Source organism: Anser cygnoides, chromosome 14 (genome assembly GCF_040182565.1).
Source record: "Anser cygnoides isolate HZ-2024a breed goose chromosome 14, Taihu_goose_T2T_genome, whole genome shotgun sequence".
In the NCBI taxonomy this organism is placed as follows: domain Eukaryota; kingdom Metazoa; phylum Chordata; class Aves; order Anseriformes; family Anatidae; genus Anser; species Anser cygnoides.
Window position 1 is genome coordinate 4,442,810 of NC_089886.1, and position 22,092 is coordinate 4,464,901.

Sequence of the window (22,092 nt, forward strand, 5' to 3'; positions counted from 1 at the left end):
ACATTCTTCGTGGACTCTTGAAGCACGCAAACATGACTTCCAAACTGCACTTTTATCTAAGGCTTCCACAGGGGTAAATGTTTCAGGAGTGTTCTTGTTTTCCATTTTACTCAGTCCTATAACATTGCACAGAAGCTAGAATTGGTGGCATTTTCCAGTTCAAAGGGTCTGTTAATATTTATGAGGTCACTGTATGTCTCATTACAGCAAAACATTTTTAACCTTTGGAGTCTTGGAGTTCTTTGGGAGATAATATTTAAGTTTTACTAATAAGTTTCAGAAATTCCTGATGATTATTAGAAACTAGTGTATATGTCACAAACATTATATACACAATGGCCTTCTGGAGACAGAATACATTAATCCCAAGAACTGGTAATTCTGCTGCTGTGTTACTGTCCAGACCATGTAACAGCTCCTTCATTTTCAATCACTTGATTTTCTTAATGTAAACTTTTGGGGTTTTAAGTTGGCCTGTTAGATGGAGAAAAAACTGATGAGTTTTGACCAGCTGATGTACCTTATTACGTGCAACAGTTATTAGAAATAAGTGAACAACTTTTTTTTTTTAAACTATAGCAAGAGTATAAGGCATTGAGCTCTGTGTTTTTATAGAACTTGTTGCTTATAGGTTTCTATTTGCTTCCAATTATTCCTCTTGCTAAGATACACTGGTTTTATTTTTCAAGATTAGATCTAGTACTGCTCTTTTTCAACATAAGGCTAAGTCAATAAAAGAAGTCTGCATCTTTAAGTATAAGCATGAGACTTGTTAAGTACCAGTTTTGTAATCTGAACTGGCAATATCCTGAAGGACTGCTGTGTTGGTTGTTTTATGGTTATAAGCAAACAGTGGATTCTGACAGGTTTGTGTGCATCTGACTTGTAGTCCATGAACTACCTTGCATGGCCAAGAAAGGCATGTAAGAAAAGCAAAACTATTATCAGGAGGCTTAAAAAATACAATACTGAACTTCTAGGAGCCAGTAAATAAAAAATGTCTGAATGCCCCTGTATAAGAGTGTATGTTCAATACTCTAATGTGAGTAATTGGATCTTGTCATCTTTCTGGATTTTAAATATCTGTGTATAACCCATTATGTCATGTACTGGTATAGAGCATTTGATGTTTCTTGCTGTAGAATTGGCTTCACTTCAGCAGTAGTATGCATTTATACTCTTATAAATGCATAGGAATTTAACTCCTTTGTAGATGAAAGGAACCATATAAATGCTAATTTCATTGCATAATTGTCTTACTGAATATTTTTCAAAATATATTTAATACGATAACTGTAGTACATCAATACCAGTCAATTGAACTGCTTTGGAATCTTTCTGAGGACTAACAAATGCTTTGTTAACTGCCTGGTGTTTATGCAAGATTTTCCGTGAGGAATATTTCTATCTGAATATAAAGGTTCCTGCATTGCATTACCTTGTGTTGAGCAAAGATTTCAACAACAACTCACTAGAAATGCCTGCAAGGTAGTAGATGTTCTTAAGAAATTCAGTGTCTTGACCTATGGGAAGTATGACAGTATGGGAAGTGTATGTTAATTGTAAAAGGCTTTTATTTAGGAGGCAAGCATTGCTGTAGAATACCGTATTAGAACAGTAAAAGTGGTCCAGTTTTGAGAGAGGTTCTTGAAGCCTTTTAATTTCTCCAGGATTCGTGACCTTTTCTTCTGCTCCCTCAAAGCCAGATGCTCAAGCAATTCAGATGGTCTTGGTGCTGAACTCACTGTAGTAAAGCCCAAATCCAGCCTGTTTTAAACTGGAATTTTGTTTCTTGGTAGGCACTTCATTAAACCAGAGGTGGTTGGTGTTTCTTCTGGTGTTGTTGGTTTGTTTGTTTGTTTGTTTGTTTGTTTTCAGGTAAGCATTTGTCATTTCCATGTCATATTTCTCAAAGAACATGGTGAATTAACAAGACATGTTTAATGCAACCTTGACAGAAAGGTTAATGAGAATTCAGAAGAATGCAAGGGAGGGAAACAATATGCATTGCTTCAGGTGAAAAAAACTACGAGAAATCAGAATAAGTTGTAATTCAGCTTTTCTTAAATGGGGGTATTTATTTTGTTCTACAGTGAATGTAATTAAAAATTGAAACTCTTTGGAGCAATTCCACCCTTCAGTATTATTCACTACTGTCTGTCAATTCATACTGCTGTAGGAACTAGATGGCAGGTCCATACTGGACTGAATCATGAGATGGGTCTTCTATCCTGTGTACTCTGAAGGTAAAAGGATTCATGGATCTGCCTGATTCAGACTCTGTAGGATCAAGGTATTACAGCTGAGAAAGGAGAAAATTACTCAGAGTGAGAAGGGGCCAAAGGCATGTGGCTTCCTTGCACTTAACCATGGCAGCTGGAGATACCTGCATATGAAAAAATGCAGGAAAATTCCAAAGGCTTCCAAGGCCTCTCTCTAAAGCTGAAGAAAAATTTCATTGAAGGAGAGCATCAAAGCATAGCACAACTAAGTCTGAGTCATTTTCTGTTCTTGAACTTTGTGGCTGGTTGATGATTTGCCATATGCAATGAATGCTTTTGCATTGCGCAAGAAAACTTTAGGAGAAGTCAGCAAATAAATAAGTATTGCAAATACAGTATTTTTTTCTTTTGGGGAAAGCTAACAATTTTGATGATGGTAATCATGGGGATCCTTTTCTAACATGATTAGAATCACAGTTTTGACTGTCAAATCAAATCGGCATGTGATGGTCGGAGCTTAAAAACCCATCAATTAGCTTGTCTCTTCTGTCTGTGGTGGCAGTTACCTGTGCCCTAGGGATGACCTGATTACTTCTGTTGTTCAGCTTGCCTGTTTTATGTATAAATGAATCATTCTTAAACTCCTCCTTTCTGCAGGAAAGTCAAAATAGGGAAAAAAAAATTATTTGCATTATAAATCATCTACTGAAGTTCAGTTCTTGAATGTTGTCCTCTTGACAGGAAGAGGAAACAAGAATATCTTGGGTTATTTATGTTCACTCGTAGCTAATTGTGAGCTTAAATAAAAACATCATTTACATTTAGTTACCTTTTTCCAAGCTCCGTGCCTTCATTTAGTTAAAATGTAAAATTCCTTGTTCCAGTATCTAGGTGATTTGATACAGGTACTGTTAGACAGGGGAATTAGCTGCTTTTGGGTAACTGGTTTATAAGGCCTTGTACTCCAGGATCTTTTCCCTTTATGTGTGGGCAGAGGACGCACTTAATGCTTACTTAAATGTTGTAGTCATAAATCCAGTGAACTTCCCGAGAAGTGTCAGCCTCTTAGTGCTGAAAAATAGCTATTTTTTTCTTTTCACAATTCATATTTTGAGCTTTTACCAGCAAACAGTTTGAGCCATTTAAAACATCAAAGGAGGTGTTTCTTGGCTTGGGCACATCTTTAATTTAAAGCAGATTTATTAAAGGCCAAAATAGGATAATGCTGCAAAAGGATTAGCTGTGGTTACTTGATTTCTGAGAAAACAAACTAATTCTGCTTTCTTTGTATAGGTGCCTTTCAAAGTGAGTCTATTCAGTGAACATTGCACTTGGCCTCGGGTTGGCTTTTTTTTTATTTTCGTTGTTGTTTCTATTGTCATCTTTAGAAATCAGAAACATTGCTAAAAGCTTTAACTTCAAAGCTCAAGCCAGTTTACTCCTCATTGGTTGCTATGCTCCAAGATGCATTCCCTAAGCTTCTTTGCTGGTAACTGCCAAATGTTTTGTTTCAGTGCTTTTTAGCATTTGTGCTTTCAGTTTGGCTTATGTTTTGATTTTATTCTTCACAAAATAAAAAATCTGAGAAGTCAATTAAAAAATAGATTGGCATTCTTAGGACTTAGATTTTGTTGCGTTTTTGAAAGCAGCCAGAGAAGTAGTCCTGCAGAATGCTGTTTACTTTGTATTAGTACTTAAGCTTCAGAATTGCTTCATTTATAAAACAGACAAATTCTCGGATCTGAAAGTTTAATTGATACCATACATCTCACACATCAGTAACAAGGAATGAGTGCTGCTAGGACCACATCACAATTGCTGAAACCTGAGGAAGTCTACTGTGAACTAGTTAATCTGATAGATTTATTATGAAAGGAATGTGATAACTCCTCCGGTGAAGAGGGTCGGTTTACTGGAATTTATCTGGGATGTTATTTGGGAACAGAAAAACCCAGACTGACCTTCACTTTTCACATGCAAAGACAAAGTTTGGTTAGAAAAAGATGACGCACTATTTGAAAACCAAGCAGGCATGCTGTAAAGGCTTGTGTTTTCACTTTTGCAGAGGCACTTCAGGACTTCATCGTATGTTTGGCATGTGCGTGATAACGCAGGTAAACTACTGAGTTTGATGGTATAGCAGTATACAGTTTAGCTGCTCACTGCACCGTCAAGTTGTCAAACAAGTCACGGTGGTCCTTATATATATATCCTTCCACACACACACACACCATTTTTTTACTCATTCTAGAAACAATAATACATTGAGTTTAAAGACATCGTTGCTAGCTGAGGATATATGAGCTCAGAAGCATGAAGTACAGCACCTAGGCTGGCCCTTGGTCTCTTGGGCTCTCCTAGAAGCTCCCCAGACCCTTACCCATGTGGGCTCTGAGAATATTCCAGAAACTTCCTCCTTCTAACCAAGGATTTTATGATGTGGGCCCTGGAAAGCATAAAGCTGTCTGAATATTAAATGCTGGTTTGTGTTACTCTGTTATTTGTGGCAGTTACCAGATAACAAATGGACAGTGGAGAAGTTCAATAGACTAATTATTCACCATTGTTCCAAAAGGCAAAGCAGGGGTTGTAGCAACTCTTCTTCAACTTACGTTTATAAAAATACGTACCTCAGAGATGGTTAAAATGTGCTCCTGAACTATTCTCAGCCTGTACACTCCTACCAGGAATCTCATCTCTAATTACTGTCAGATGCATCAGATGCCTTAAAGTAGCTGTAAATACAGTACTAAATACAGTTCTCTAACCTAATGCCAATACCTAATTCCTTGGTTTAAGCTTCTTATGTGCTAAAGAAGACATACGACTCTGCAATTGCTGATTGATGAGGGGAGTTGGCTGTGAGAATTATGAGTTACTAAGATATTGCCATCATTACTAATTGAGTAAAAGCCTTAAGGGAACATGTTTTTTGCGCAGGTATGGACAGATGGATATGAGAGTGACTGAGTAGATGAAGCATCGCCTCATCTGAAATCTGGATTGATAGAGTTGTACAGCATAGCTAAACTGCTCTGTTTAAAATGTCATTGTGTGGGTGGGGAAACCCTGCGCTTGGGGTTCGGAATATCTTGTGTTGCCTTCCCCCTGCCATAAGTAGGCAGTTGTTTAGCTGGTAACTGGCCTATCTGTATGTGCGCAGAGCCACAGATCGTTACCCCTTGATTATGTTCATGTTATCTGATGTCATCTCCATGAGAGAAATTAAATTGCCTTTAGTAATTTGAAGTGAGTAAAAATGACAAATCATCATTCTCATGTGATCAGTAAATGGCTACAGAATGAGAATGCATCTCAATTACACGGCAAGTACATTTCAAGCAGCATCGATTGTTCCAAATCTCCAATTGTTTTCCTGTAATTTTCTTTGTTTAAACTAAGTTGGCTTTGGTCTATTTAAAAAAAAAAAAAAAAAGTACCTTCTTTCCACTTGGAATAACAGTATTGGCTGTGAACTCCCAACTCATAATTATGAAGTTAGAATGGAGAACGAGTTCATAGAGACAAAAGCAATATAAGATATAAAGAAAACAAATGCAGTAGGAAAGTGAGTGTAAAGTCCGTGCTTTGGGATGTGGCAGACTACTGTACTGGAAAGCAAAAACCCCCATGTGTAGCTAGTGAATGGTCATCATTAGTGAGCTATCGTGCAAATCCTGCAGAAAGAAAAGACATTTAGCAACAGGAAGTGCTTTTCTGTGTGAATATAGAATATGGACTATAAGATGCATTTGTTAAAATAAGCTGACAGCGCTGCCTACATTTGCATTTAGATTCTGATCCTGGAAATCTTCCTGACTAGAGAATTAGCATCTCCAAAGACAGTTTGTAGCAGTAATTACCAGGTGTACCAAATGATTTTGCCATCCAGCAAAGCATCCTGCAGAGATCCCTGAGTCAGTGCCAACCTGCAGCACAGAGCCCTTGTGCCGGAGAAAGCTTGGATGCAGAGCTGCCTCTTGGGGATGGATGTCTTTGCATCATCTCCTCAGCATTTCAGTTCCTGTGTTCATGCTCAAGGAACCAGCTTGCATGGCTCAGAGGGTGGGCGTGATGTGTGGGTACTTGGAAATGATCTGAAGAGACACCAAAAGTCCAGATTTCAATCTAAGGATGTGGCTTTGCTGGGGGAAGGGGAAGAAAAGTGCATGCTTACCTTGCAGTAGCTGTTGCATGATAACTAGCAGGAAGTAGAATGAGAGGAGAGCCTGGGTAGTTTGCAGGTTTAACCCAGGCTGGTACTTTGTGTTAAGTCTTGGGGGAGTGGATGTCTTTAGTTTGACTTGACCATTGTTCATGACAAAAATGCTTCATCTGCTTTGTCCTCATCTCTTCATCTGCCTATTAATTTGTGATAGCCTCTTCTGCCAATGAGGGAAAAGTCAAAATCAGTGTTGCACAAATGTTTCCACTTAGGAACGGACTCTTCTGCTTCAAGTCCCAGTGCTGCTTGTTCCCTACTGCTCCAATAAGAACCTGAATTTCTTTCAGGATCTTAAGCCACTGAACCTTCCCCTCCTTGACCTACATGATTCCAGAACTGACATCTAAATTACTTGTAAAAACAAAGTTAATTTCTGTATGACAGAATATATTTTGGTGCCTAGAACTACTTTGTTTTTTGTTCACAAAATGGCAACCATTTCCATTCATTGTTGCATTACTTTAATAAATGGTCCCTTGAACGTCCTCTGTGTCCTGTATCCAATGCTATGCCTTTATGTGCCATATCATCTAGCTGATGCAATTAACTGCATTTTTAAAATTCCTGCTTTATATTGAGCTGATTTTCTGGCTATTTCTCAGGGCAATTTGTTTGATACAAAACAGTTTTGTCCTTCAGTGGTCTGTCCAGAAGTTCCCATATTAGCTGATTGTATTCTGTCTGTAAGGGAGGTTTCCATTAGTACATAATTTCCTTGGTTTGCAGCCCTGCCACTTAAACATTGGAATGATTCAACATGCCTATGAGTGGTCACCATCTGAAGTCTTCAGACATGGGTTTGGCAAATGTCTTTTCTGAGTCTGTAGTTTCTTCTTCTTTTGATAGTTTTAATAGCAGGGTAACATTTAAATGCAAAGCTTTTGCCTACTGTGAGTCCAATTACAAATATGAAAGATTGACCAAGTAGTCCTTTAGGAACACATTAATGGCAGAAAGTTTAAGAATAGAGCTCATTCAGACTCTGCTCGGGTGTCCTCTGCAGCTGAAGGTCCTCTGTACAATCAGAGGCTCTTTTAAGGATCTCTTGTGCAATAATTCCAGGAGTTGGACTTCATGATCATCATGGGTCCCTTCCAACACTGGATATTTTAGGATTCTAATTTGAAGACAAGGAAGAGGCATGAACTCATCTCGAGAGCAGAGCTGACCCTCTGCTGACCTACTCGCACAGGCACTCAGGCTCTTCGCTTTCTAAAACAACTCTGATTTTAATTGGTGAAAACAAGGAAGTGCCTTCTGCTCTTCTCTTGAATCAAGTTGAAACTGGTTCTAGTTACAGTACAAGGCCAGAAAATATGAAATTAATACCATGATGAATTGCATGAGAGCTGCCTTTTGCAATTCAACTATTTTCTGAAGCCTTGGAAGGGAAAATATTGTCTCTTCCTGGAAGATGAACCTTCTGTCTTTCCAGTTGCTCAGGAGTTGGTGGTCAGCTGTTTACACTAATGCTGTAAGAGTCAAAATCCCATAACTTACTGATCCCATCTTACTCAGGCTTGATAAAATTTAGCTGACTTTAAATGTTACATTTTATAATCTTAAAATTGACAAGCATGATTTTAGAGACCTGAACCATGTGCTTAGAGCACCTGCAGTTGGCAGTATTAATAATGTGACCTCCTGACTTGGAGTGATATTTAAAGATTGCCCAGGTCTTGCACTAACCACTCTGCTCTGTGGTTAATTTTACCCTGAGGGCAAAGTCCTGCAGCTCTCCCTCATTAGAGCTGCAGGATTGCAGAGGGCAGAGCTGTGGAGTTTGGAGCAATTTGTGGTCCTTGGAGCTTTGCTGCATGAGACCTTTTGGCATTCCTGCATTCACCTGCATAAATCTGTTCATCCCATTTAATATCGCTGCCTTGGAATCTCGGTCTCTTTCTTCTTGACCCCACACCGGGAGACTGTTCTCTTTTTCTAGCAGGTTATGAACCACTAGCCTGGCAGCTAAGCATGCAGTGAAAGACTTTCTCAAATATTTGCTGTTTACCTGAGATATAATGAGGTCCTTCATGTCATTTCTCACAGAAATGGGGATTTCTGAGCCAATCAGACATAACATCTGCTTCAAAGTTTACAGATAGCACACATTTTAAAAATGGCTCCGTATGTATTTACACAATAGATTGTGTTAATTAGAGTTTATTCCACCACCAGCATGCATGTTTAACTCCCATTAATAGCAGCAGCTATGTATTCTCATAAGGAGAACAGAGCTCCTAATTAAAACTCTATTTTTTAAGGTATCTTTGTAGAGCTTTTATTGCAAAGGCAAACTGCTGTATATTAGCCTGGTTTCTATTCTAATAGAAAACCCTTTTTCCAGCCTCCCCTTTATTTTTATTGCAGTAACACCAGTCAGTGCCATCCTGGAGCAGGGCAGAACATCCCACAGTAGGCAGCTTACCCTTTGAACAGAAGGAGCAGCAAGTGTGTGCCCAGAGAAATGAGATGTCTATGCCAGCGAGCAGGAATGCAGCCCTGCCACAGAATAGCCACTTTAGTCATTATAAAGCCTATCCATGCAATCAGTCCTGGGGACAGAGCTTGATCCATATTTTCAGTGCCTGCTCCAGAGCACAGAGCTCTGTTGCCTCCTCCCAGTGCAGCCCCAGGCAGTGGTGCCTGGGCAAGGCTCTGCCTTACAGGAGCAGCAGCGCCCTGTGGTGGGGGAAGAAGTGGCAAGGGTCTCAATTTCAAGCCTCACGTCAGGATCTCAGCATTAGTTTGCAAACATGAACGCACATGACTGGCTTTGCTGTCTTCCAGCCACCCCATCTAGGCAAGTTTCAGGTTTTACAGAGTCTAGAAGTTTGCAGAATTCCCATTAAAACACTTTGTGATGGAAGTTTTCAGCAGGAGGATGCAGTGGCTGTCCATATGACATTTCTTGTGAGCTGAAGAAAACATACTGAACTTGTTTTTTATTGTCCCAAGTTAAAAAAAAAAAAAAAAAAAGATAGTCTCTTAGATTGAGGGTGTTCCAAATATAGCTATTTTTTTCCTCATGTTGGAAACTAGAAGCAGAGGCTTATAAAGAAACTACTGATAAGAGTCCTAGCTAAGAAAGCAATGGCAAGCACTGCTCTAAAGCATGTAAACAAACAACCCTTCTCAAATGAGTGTCTGAATTCCAATGGATTCTAATTATCTGCTAAGAGAGATAGGTAAGAGAACTTACTGATATAAAGAAACTCTGTATTAAAAACATATATGCTGTAATTTCAGGAAGTCTCAGCTTCTGCTGGTGGCAGGTACTGAGTAAAAGATAAGGTAGAAAATATGAGCTTTTGTTATTTGTATCTGAAGTTTAGAAGAGTTGTATTGTGTGCGAACAAAAGATGCACCATAAAACAAATGCTGCGCTGAAATAATTCTCATTGGAAATGTAAGAAGCCGCAGGGCACTACAGAAGATGCAGTGCCTTCCAAGCAAGAGCACTGTTCAATAATCGAGTTTTAGAGCCACTGCTATTCGTAAAATGTAATATTTCAGTTTTTTAACATACATTTTAATTAGTATACTATAAAGTTTAACCTCCCATTCCAATCTTCAGCCTGTCTTTTGAGAAGGAGACTTCACAGTAGTTTATCTTCATTATGGATATTGTCTGCTGGTTCCTCCATGCTTCCATCAAAGATAATATGCTTATCTGTCTTCTCTGCTTTTTAGTTCACATTTCAGTTAATGACAGAAACAATATAAGTGGGGAAGTTAACATCTTCTTTTAGAGAGACTACAAGAACAACAACTACAAGAAATCTGAAATGATAGGTTTTGTATTAAAACTTTTGCGTTAAGACCAACTAAAATCAAGGTCTCGGAGCCTCTATTGCACTGAGCCTTGTTGCTCTCTTCTCATCCTCCTTCCTGTTGTTAATTAGCAAGGATGTGAGATCAGCCAGGATACTGAGCCTTAGCGAAGCACTCCATTTGTCTGTCCTCTCCATGTCTCTAAAACCAGTAGCATCTTTGGTCAAGTAACATATCCCAGGCCATCACAGCAGGAGTGACCCCAGAATTCTCAGTTACATCTGCATTCCCAATGGAAGGTGCCCTCAGATCTAGAATCTGACTGTATTTGCCCTGTGTATACTGTAATTAAAATCATGATGAAAAAACACACAGCCCTGTTATTACTGAGATATCAGTCTTCATCCCACTGATGTGTGATTAATGCATTAAATATCAGTGTGCGCTAAGTCCACCTATGTTGTTGTGGGCATTTAGTGTTGCTGTGCTCCTGTCTGCCCTCCTCTGGCGGGCCACTATCTGCTGCTTTCAGACTGGACCAGCCAGGTACCTGCTGCCTGCTGGAGGGAGAAGTTTCCCAAGCTGCTGCCTTGCCCCAGAGGGAGTCGCAGCTCAGTAGAAGGGTGTGGAGGTGCACGTCACTCAACACTGGCTGAGGCATGGCTCATCTGGCTGTTCTGCACCAACACTCCTGATGGCCAGCAGCTGCCCACTTGCCTGAACGCTGCTGTCCTTTTTCACCCCCATTGCTGGCTTAGTTGCATTTGAGGCAAATACTCAAGTTCTCTGTTTCATGAAGCAAAGCTCTTCTCGGCATCGATGTGGTGTGACAGCTGTACTATACTACCCATGTAGATACTCATTAGCCAAATATACACTCGTGTAAAAAATTGCAGCAGCTTATTTGGCATTATTACTTATGCGCAGGTTAGATCAAAACCTGGATGCCAACATTCAAAAACCAGAATAAAGAGAGGCAGAGATATATTGTTTTATTGCATCATAAAGAAATATCTAGATTCTCCTCTAACAGGGACCACGGGCTGGAGACAGACAAGAATAAAATAGCTGGGAATAAATTTTATGTAGCTATTTTCTTTCTCCCTCAGATGTGAATGCTTATGCAAAACACATTGCTGTAGATTCACTGACAATAAAGAGGGAATCATCATACGAGTAGTCGATTCTCAGGGGAACACTTTAGCCAAAACACTCTCTGCAATAATTTCCCACATCTTAGTTGAATAAATTAATTTATGAATTTTCCATGAATATGTTCAACCGTTTCTCCCCTCATTTATTTTATTGATCTCCTTATACGTTTAGCAACAAATAACAGAGCTGCTTTTCCATTTGCAGTAAAATAGTTTAGAGATGTTTATGTGGGCCTTGGGGTTCATAGTAAACAAATGCAGTTCAAACACCAGGGAGGTAGCAGAGAAACATAAAGCTGGGCAGGCTCAGCAAAGATTCAAGGCATACCCGTTCCTACAACAAATCAGGCTGGACCCTTGAAATGAGAGGGACTTGAAACTGTGGGACTGCTCCTAATGAATCGCATAGAATCACTGCGAGGCACTCCATGGCTTCTGTCTGCAAAGCTTATAATGTCCCTTTGGTATTAAAGACTGCGATATTTTGGATCACTTTTTAAAGTATGTTGTCCTATACCTTGTGTCTTTTTATTTTCATGAGAGAAATAGATGCGGGTGGTAAAGGAAAGCAGGCATTTGTGTTTTAGAAATATAGTTTCCATGGTTTGGGGAAAGCCAACAGGTTCCTCCTAGACGGTCAATCCAGCAGCAGAGTAGTTCAAAAACTTCATTATTGCTCCATAAGAGATTTTCCATGGCTATTCTGCTTCCGAGTATCACTTATTTTGACTTAGACAACGTCATTTAATCCAAAGTTGAGCAATTCATATGGGTTATTCTTGCCTGGTTTATTTCAGTGAGTAAGCCCAACATCACGTGACAAATATGACATCTCCATGTTTTTCTTTAGGAAAGGGAAAAACAACTACATAAGGTGATTAGATGCTGGAATGTAACCAGTTATTATACTAATTTAATTCTTAAAACCATGGAGTTCTTCCATCTTCCTTCCTCAACACCACGCTGCCACCCCAGTTCTATTAATAAACAACCAAACATCCCAAAAGGGTTGAAATTCACCATGGTTAATTGTAAACATAAATGTACTCAGGTCTGCACTGTTTTGTTCTTCAAGCTCAGATCTCATTCTTGCCATGCACATTCAGATCATAGAGATTGCCTGTTTTAAGCAAATTTTTTTTTGAGCTTTTTAGTTGTCGTTTTTATAAATCATAAAGCAAGATTAGGAAAAACCTGCCTTGCTGTTTCCAAGTATAAAGCTCGTTCTTTCTTAACTACATATGTTAATGGACTTGAAATAGGCCTTACCATTTTAAAGGTGGTATTTGAAGTATAATTGCTAACGCTTAGATACATAATTTACATTTATTATGCATAATAAAATATGTAACTAATTAATGTTCTGTAAGGGATTAAATCATCAACTCCAGCTGCAAGAAGATTTATGGCTGTGTTCTCAATAACTTATTGACTATCAGAATACACTGCAGAAAAAGAGTCATCATCTTCAGGACCGTGCACTCAGTATTCTCCTTCCTCCTGGCCTCTTTACCCTCTGATATGCTTTCTGTTGCGTTTGTGTTCTGTGCAAACAGCATAGATTAAGGAAATGTGCTTATGGAGCAGACAGATGAAAAATAAGTACTTACATCCCTAGCAGTCTTGCAAGAAATAACTAAAGTGCAAGTTAAGCTTGCACGTTTGTGTCTGTCCATGCACTTTCTAAATTGGAAGGGCAGAACATCACACGGAGCATGCAACCACCAGAGTGCATTGATGTTCAAAATGTCTGGGAGATAATGTCAACAGAATAGGATGTAGGCACAGGATAATGGGCTCCTGCTGCTAGATTAAAGCCTGGGCAAAGATGAGCCCTTTCAACAAAAATAAACAGAGGCAAAGCCAAGGCATTTGCAGTATTTTCAAAGCAGGAGGCATTTATCTTGTAACAACATCCTGTTCTCTTCTCTTGGCTTCCACTGTACCAAAATAACAGAAGATGATGCTGTGATTTTGTTCGGTGGCTGTTGCTATAGCAGCTCTGGTTGCCCACTGCAGCTTCACTGGGTAACACCATGGTCTTATGGTGTATGTCCTTTGGCCTTTAAAGAAGCTGCATGTTTCAAAATGCATTTTGTCATACTGTGTGAGCATGCTGATCTAATTTTAAATTAAAAAGAATTAATCTGCCATAAACCTCAGATTTATCAAAGGGATTTTGCAGCCCAGCATTTCCCATTTCTCCTGGCAGGAGGCAGTCTCTGTAGGGAGGAGTGCCAGCCTCAGTGCTGCAGGCACAACTCCCCCATCTATTAAAAGCCCTCAGACTCTGTTCTGGTAAAATCAGTGCTTGAAGAAGAAAAAAAAAATGGGATTGAATTCAGTTCATTAGGTATCAAGCCAGAGAGAATGCTTTGCACATTTTTGTTCCTGCTTCTGTGTTCTGTTCTCTTTCACTCCATTTTATTAGTACATTAGTCCAGTTTCCAGAAATCACGCTGCTGGGCACAGTCTAGGGAAAATATCCTTGAGGCAGTAGCTGCAAACAGGACAGCTACACATGCACAAAGCTCTTAGGGGAAAGTCAGCACTAAAACTTATGTAATGCAAACAGCAAAGGCTATGAATAGCCAGTATGCTGTAAATCAAGGCTTTTTAACTGGCACACTTTTGCAATATTAATTTTCCTGAATCATCTCATTCGTCCAATACTGCACATGTCCTGCTGTCCTAAATGGCCTGAATGTGGTGATTGTCAAGAGGTGCTGTAAATCCCATCTGCCAAGGTTTTAGGGAAGGGAAAGGAAACAGCAATAATATGCAGATACAGGGAATTGTACTGCTCATAGTCAGTCTTCAGTCATTTTACGATTTTATTGTATTTTTGGAGTTGATCACATGACAGATAGCTAATTTTAGGGATGGTGCTGTTAACAGGGTAGTTTATAGTCATTGTTTGGAGTCATTTAAAATTTCATCCTTGTTGGAAGAAGCAGACGTGTTGAAGGACCAGTCTCATTTGCAAGTGACTGAGTCTCTTAGCTGAGCATTTTCTTTGAAGAAGAGATGTTTCATTTCAGTCCTGCCTGTTGCAAGGATTGGAATCTTTTCATGGGTGTTTCCATGGGAGCTCCCAGGTCCTTGAAAAACCAAACTAAAAATTGGTAGTGATGTTAGCTGATATGCAGGTGATAAAAGGCACAATCCCTTTAAAGAGCTCACACCTGAAAAATGGTGTGCAGAGGAAACACACGGGGTGCTGGAGGTTTGCATTTTCTTCCCAGCTTTGTCATCTATCCTTCAGGTGACCTGGAAGAAGTTGTTTCAAGTTTCTCTGCTGCAGATTCCATATATTTAAGGAGGGAATAATAACATTTTATGATGCACGTTTAGAAATGTCGTGCAAAACACTGCATAGGAAGTAGCTATTATTGTTGTTAACTGTGATAATAAAAACAATGGCATTTTCAATAGAGATTGAAGTTTTGCAATCTGTCCAATGTCATTACTGCTAAATGCAATTTCTCATTTAATCCACAGCTGCTGCTTTTATATCTTGTCCTAATTCAAAACATATTCTTGCTTTTTTATGATTTCCAGTGCAAGTTGGAGTTTCATGCATGCACTTCTGGCAAAACCATCACAGCTCGATGTGAAGGGCCCTGCCCCTGCCTTCCAGGACCTGAAAGCCCAAAACACAAGACAGAGAAGACTGGTGAGTTGAGCTCTTAATGCAGTTATAGCAGATGAACTAATTCCTGCTACGGTCTCAGAAAAAAAAAAATCTTAACTAGTAGATTTTACATGGAACATTTTTTGAGGAGATGGTAAGGTACAACTAACACTTTTCCAAACACTGCAATGCTTTCAAACATCTTCTGCAAAACTAACACCCACTTGACAGAGTCTCATAGAAAAACTGCGTTCTGGCTCATGATTCTCATTTTTGTGTGAAAATATTGTGAATAAAAATGTTGAATCATTATAAAAGAAGGCAGAAAAAATACTACGTGATAGTTCATAGCTTTTTATGTAAATTAAAAAACAAAAGAAAATTTTATCTGTAGCCTGCAAGTTAACCAAGAAGTCATTTAAGTTTGCATGGGCATATGTTCACTCATATATATTACGTGGACTCTATACTATCATTATTACCCTTGTTGTTATTATTAGAAGTCAAATATGCATTAAATAGATCTGTGTACGTTATGAAATCATTTCAACAACAACAAGCACATTGCAAATGATTTTACCTAAAACCAAAGGTTGGAGTCTCAGTACAAACAGCCGTTTCCTCTGCCAGCTCTCTGGTGCGTCCCATATTTAGGTCTGTAAGCCTGGTGAGCTAATTCACCCCCCAGGTCTTTTCCAGGGGAGTAAACTGCCTCGTAGTGACCTCATCCAAAGGGAATCAGTTCCTGCAAAAGACACTGAGGGAAAGCACAAGTCCCACAGAAGCAGGACAAGTGCCACAGCCAGGTTCTGGCTAAGAGCTGCCACCCTGTCACGGGGAAGGCCCTGGGGAAGGGAAAAAGTTGTTGCCTGTGGCTGTGGTTTCTTGAAATGAGGGCATCTGTGCTGGTGAGGGCACCTGTGGCAAAGTGAGTACTGGTCTTGTGAAAAGTGTTGTCAAATGTCTCTCTGGAGAAGGGCTAACAGGGTTAGAGCAGGGACAGCTGCAGGGCTGCTCTCTGTGCCGGTAGCTCCAACGCTGCAGCAGCAACTAGCACAGGGTTTGCTCTGTCATGGTAAGTAACGAAACGTGTTTATTTGTCTTGTGTACAACACGTGGAGCACAAAAGAGATGAAGCTTTGACAATGATCTGTTTGACCCAACGTCTCTTTGCTGTTGCTCCTCCCCACTATGGACACATTCTGACAGTTAGCAGAGAGAGAAACAAAAACAAAACAAGAAGTTCAAACAATTCCTCTGATCAGTTCAGGCCTTGTTGTATCAGCTGAAAGCGCTGATGAACCTGATGGAGGTGGTCCATATTCCAGAGCCTCCAGCACAGTATCACTGGTTTTCGGATGAGGCCTTTATCTGCTTTCTAGAGCAAGCAGCAATTTTCCAGCTTAGATTTTGAAAATTCAGATTTATTCCATCGTTTGCAAATCACGGACATTTTTTGCATAGCTATCAGACTTAGATGAAGTATTTAGATGGCAGGGTTCTGAAATCAATATATAACTGTAATATTGCTTTATGTGGCCTGAATCTTTTGGTTACAGAATACCCACTGATAAATTGCCTTATTCATATTTTCTCTTTCTTGCGGTCCATCAAAAACATATACTTTTCTTCTCATAAGCTGCTCCCTGTATGCCCTCTTTCTTGCCCTTATCAGAAAGAGTATCAGATTAATAAATCTTCAGTGACATTTTAAGCTTACAATTTCATTCACACAAGAGAAAAAAGATTCTAATAACCCTTATCTTGATAAATGCAATTTGACAGGGTATACATATTCTGAAACCGAGGCTTTTGTTTTGCTTGACTCAAAACTTTAACTCCAGCCAACAAAGCATTCATTTAATGGATTGGGCGATCTGTGGAGCAACTTTCCTCAAGGCATTTTCAAGAGGCCACACTTGGGCTAACAGTACTCATGCCATTGCCCTGGTGACAGCAGCGAGGACAAGGATATTATTACATGCTTCAGTTCTGCTGTCTGCAGTGTGGCACGAAGAGACTGCTTTGCCCCCTTGGAGGAGCACAGTCACCTGCGAAATGAGGGCAATCATTGTCAGGTGTGTATGGAAATATTCAAAACAAGACATTAGTAATCTCCTGCATCATGTGTGTGCAAAAGAGCTGCTTATGAGTTCAATTAGAGTGTCATAAGCAAGATGCTTGTACAGGGGCAGGGAGTGACTGTGTGTGCATGCATATGTGTATATGTGAAAAAAATAATAGCTGTATAATCTTTTGCTCTATCACCATCTTTTCCTTTCTGGGATTAGGTGCTGAAATCTCATGTTTGCCGGTAGTTGTCCCTTGATAATCTGTTTTTTGGAGCACGGAGTCATGGCAGCTGCAGATTTGACTGTTTCTGTCTGAGCGATATCCAGCTTCTCAGAGGCAGAAAGATTCTGTTCCTGGTGTAGATAGATAGGGATGGAGTATCCCTAGGATTCATAAATAATGACATCATTTGCACTGAAGTTTATACAGTGCTTTTTGCAAGAGTTTATCACTGTGTTTCATTTGGGGTAACAGGCTGAGGAGCTGCTTCTCTCATAAATTCACAGGAGCTCCAAAAACGCATAGCAAGTTTACTGTCAGCAGTGCAGGATCTGTCACAGCATTTGGCTTTTCTTTTTAGACAGTGGCTTCACTCACCGGCAACCGATCAATTCAAAGATCTTCCCCACACATTCAGTAAGTGAAACAGCAGCAGCACCTGGCCTCATGTTTACCAATTCAGGGAGTCAATGTGAACCACACTGCTAGGGGGCAAACCTCCACGGGCTTCATTAGAGAAATGTCCGCAAAAGACTTGGTCTTGAGCTTCAAATAATCAATAGCAAAAGGGCTTCCTAACTTGATTTATCTTAAATTTTCCTCTGGATCTTTGAACATGCCAATAACACCAATTAAGACTTCCTTTAACTTATTTCCTCCAACTCCTTTCTACAGACGTTCTCTCTTCAGTTGGCCCACCAAGTGTGATGGAGTCTCAAACTGAATATTTCTGAGCTTGTCAGTCTTATAACAAAGAGCTCATAGACGTTTGTGTGAGAAACATGAGTTAATTCTAAATATTGGTATAATTTTTACCCAGGTACAATTTTAGTAGTATCTGAAGAGGGATTTTGTCTCGTGTGTATCTGCCCTTTACAGCCTGGATGCCAGACAACTTTCCTCAGGTTTATAGGAGAATTATGAATTCGAATTACCACGTTAAATAACACACTGGAGTGGTGTCCCCTGACCTCTCAGTCTGGAGCTTCTGATCAGCACTCAGTCACTTGGTATCATAGTGTTTTCACTAGTCTCAACACCACATTGTTCTCTTTTCCTCGTATAGTACTCTGGTATCATTAATATTGCTGAACTGAGTATAAAGCCCGGTAGATTGATTTCTTATATAAAAATTTCTATAAAAGAGCAATGTCGACAGTTGGAACTCTGTTTCTACTCCTTATTTAGTTGCTAGGCTTGTGAAATCCATTCAAATACAGCATAATCTTAAGTAGAAAATGACAGAGAGCTAAACCTCATGCTTCATACAGACGTGTTAGTGGAAAAATACTAAGGAGAATTACAGTGCAAATGCTTCCAGCAAAATGGAAATGCAGCTCTTAGAGCTACTGCATAAACTTTTTTATGCCTATTATACAACAAGGTTAAATATATGTGCTTGTGAACTTCCAATTTGAAGGCAGTTCACATTAATCTTCACACATTCATTCAATCATATTCAAATATTATTCCATAATAAATTACTTTTAGAAATTAAAAGTGTAAAGGAACATTTAATTTCCAGAGTACTGTAATTCTAAATGTCATGACCTTTTTTTATACGCTTGTGAATAAAATTGGCAGCAGCATCAAAGAAAAGCAATCTAAGTGTATGTGCTCAGAGGTAACAATTGACTGCAGTATCTGAGTCGTATTCCTTCCTCCTCCCTAGGCTCCTTCAAAAACATCTCTGCTTTGAGGATGAAAATCAACACTAATAATCATGTTTAAAATTGGAATTCCTTTTATAATGGTAGCTGGTATTATGGAGATGTTAATAAAATAACACAAATGCTAGCAAAAGAAAACTACAACAGAATAATTTTTAGTGGCAAATAACAACAATATAAGCTTTCCACCATGAAGTCAAATCTTTGAAGAGATGGCATAATCGTGTTCTTTATTTTCTTAAAATGGAATTTTAAGTCAGCTGTCTGAAAGGTAGAGAACAGGACTCTGTGAGGGTACTAATAGTAGATTTTGGAAAGAAGACAAGCTAATGCTTTCTCTCTTTTCTTTTTGAGGTCCATTTAGATTCCTTTGGTTTATCAAAACACTTGATATGCTTCATTATTCACAGCAGTATCCCAGCTTTACAATACTCTACCACGTTAACCACTGATTTCCAACTCAGCTACCCAGAGACAAAGGTTGAGCTGTAATCTGCACTGGGGTCAGCTGCCCTTTCAGAGCAGATGTACCCTCTTATCTAATATAAGATGAAAAAGGCTATAATTTCAACAAAATAAAAGGACTTGTAACTGATTCTCAGTAGCACCTTAGTGACAGCAGTTATTTAAGACAGTCTTGTCTGTTCATGGTTTTCCAGCACCTCTTTCCAAAAGCTCTGCAATATTAATTAGGGTTCTCATCAAGCATAACTTCATTTGGCACTAACTGAAGCTTCTAAAACCCCTCCATAAACAAAGGACGTCACAGGAGAAACAACCAGTTTGGGTTTTCCAGAACCTACTGGCAAGTAAATCGATTTTTTCTTTCTCAGTGTATTCATCAAAAAGGCAACATTGTGCACCAGTGTGGCATCTCTTGGCAAATGTGAATGCTTGGTTGCAATAACGTGGTTCTGTCTGCTCCCTCCTCAGGTGTGTGACTCCTGTTTGTTGCATGTGCTAGCAGTGTAGTAGCTCAGGCAGGATGGTGATGATTTAACAACATTTCAGGTCTCTTTCTGATCATGCTCTCTTTTTGCGTTTTCTAAAAAGTTAAGTGCTATACTCGCAACATACCGATTTTGATTTGTTGCCATCAGCATTGCAGAGTCACTGGAGCACGAACAAATGCAATAATTCAAACTAGGTTTATCCCTATCTGTGCATTAGGTCTTTTTGACCTTGCAGTAATGCCCAAGGCAACTTCTAAGGAAATGCTATTATCTTGATAAGAGAATTGTAAGGTCAATAGGCAGAAGAAAATATATTCAATTATACTGAGTGTTGTTTAAATTTCTAAAGGGAGCCAAGAGAACATTTTTAAGTTACAGAAATAGGTCTTGGCAAGCTCCATCAAGAATCTATCTTGTTTAGGGTACAGTTTAGGATCTGAATCTTAGGATTTACCTAACAGCCCTGTTGGGAGTGCTGAATGAGAAGGTCTAATGTTCCATTCCCCAATAAAAAGAGCACTCAGTGCATGAAGTTCATTCAGAGAAAATCATGATCTTATTTCCCAAATGAGTTGTATCACTTCTTGTGCCTGAATGACTGACAACTAAAAGAATTTCAAGTCTTAGTTCTAAGTCTTTCCTTAGAAATCCAGTTTCAGCAAGTATTTCAATTTAAAATTTCTATTCAGAAGTTTTCATGACTGGAGAGTGCATTATTTTAAAGTTTATGAAGGTGAAGTATGAGTCATGAACATGGTTGAGTTGAAATTGGTTCTTGAGTTTGATTTAACAATGCCAGGATTTTTTTTCCTTTTGTGTCCTTAGCTTGAAAAAAAAAAAAAAAAAAGAGTTCTGATACTGAATTTCTGGGTAGATGTTTAAGTGAACTATTTTAGTCTCAAACTCAGGGAATAGTAAAGCAAACACCTTCTAAAATTAAGATTACAGAGAGTTTCAAAACTCTGGTATATCTCATTAACTCTGGGAGGTACTTTTTCTGATTTACAGAGGAAAAATTATATTTATTCAAACCAAAAGGTGGCTTTCAGTGCAGAACAGAGATAAGAATGTTGAATACAGACAGTGTTGCATGTTTCTGACACTGATATGCTCCTGTCCTGGACTTCAGTAAGGAGTAGGATTAGCTCTAAACTCTTCAAGGTATGATTTTTTGCTCCAAAATTTTCTGTATGAATTCTGCAGTTCAGTCTTTTAATTTGTTAACATGATGAAGCAGCCTTATCCAAGTAAATCTGAGTTAGCTAGTATCTGTAAATAATAATTATAATAGTAATTATGACTATTATTTTTACTGTTTGCCTATAAGCTTTCACACAAGGAGATCAGTCTTTATTTTGCCATTCCTAAAGGCATGGAAGATTAACTTTTTTCATTTCTCTTAGATATTTTCTGTGAGTAGTGAAATGGCTGCACCCAATTAATATTTGATTAAAAGACAGAGAGAAGCAGGCAAGAACTGATATCCTTGCTCTTCATGGATGGCTATTACCATCCCACGTTCCTCTTAGAAGCAAAAGCAAGTAGCTTCAAGACTGAGGCAGCAAAATCAAGCTCTTACCAAGGTCAGAAGAAAGAGCAAAGTAATGGTGGCTGGGGATATTTTCTTCTGCTACTCGATCTCACATGCTTCTTCCATACGTGTACCAGAGAAAAGCAGTAGCTTATGAGGGTAAGGCTGCACATTCTACGTATCCATATTTCATGAGACAACTTGTATTTTTGTAGGAGTGTTTTCTTAGATGAAATGTTTATTCTGAGAGCTGAATGAATAAATTGTTCACATGCTGAAAAGGAGAAGCAGGGCAAAATTTTGCGGAAGGTATTAATGTGAACATGAACATTTTCATTGATTGATATATGATTGATATATATTACAGACCTTCTACTATGTCTGTAAAGGAGAATATGTTCTATGGAAAGACTCATATGCAAGTTCTTTTACTGTAGCTCAGAATGATGGTGATGCCCAAACAAGAGGTTTGGTTGAGAGGTCACTGGGCCCAGCTATTTGCTGAAGGAAATATTGGTGTGATTCTGTGGTCAATATTTAATCATGTCCACAAATGGCAGAGAACTGCAGAGCAAAGGTTGGTAATGCACAACTCACTGCCTGTGTAGGAAGTCCTCCATGTGCTCAGTATGTGTAT

General features: G+C 39.1%; 1 protein-coding gene across 2 annotated transcripts in view; it reads left to right on the forward strand.

Moving 5' to 3' along the window:
- SPOCK1 (SPARC (osteonectin), cwcv and kazal like domains proteoglycan 1) overlaps window positions 1-22,092 on the forward strand; it is a 289,273-nt gene that overhangs the window by 211,180 nt on the left and 56,001 nt on the right. For both annotated transcript variants that reach the window (XM_066977321.1, XM_066977322.1), the window contains one exon: window positions 14,937-15,051. In XM_066977321.1, the coding sequence (XP_066833422.1) occupies window positions 14,937-15,051 (115 nt within the window). The remainder of the gene's footprint in view (window positions 1-14,936; window positions 15,052-22,092) is intronic.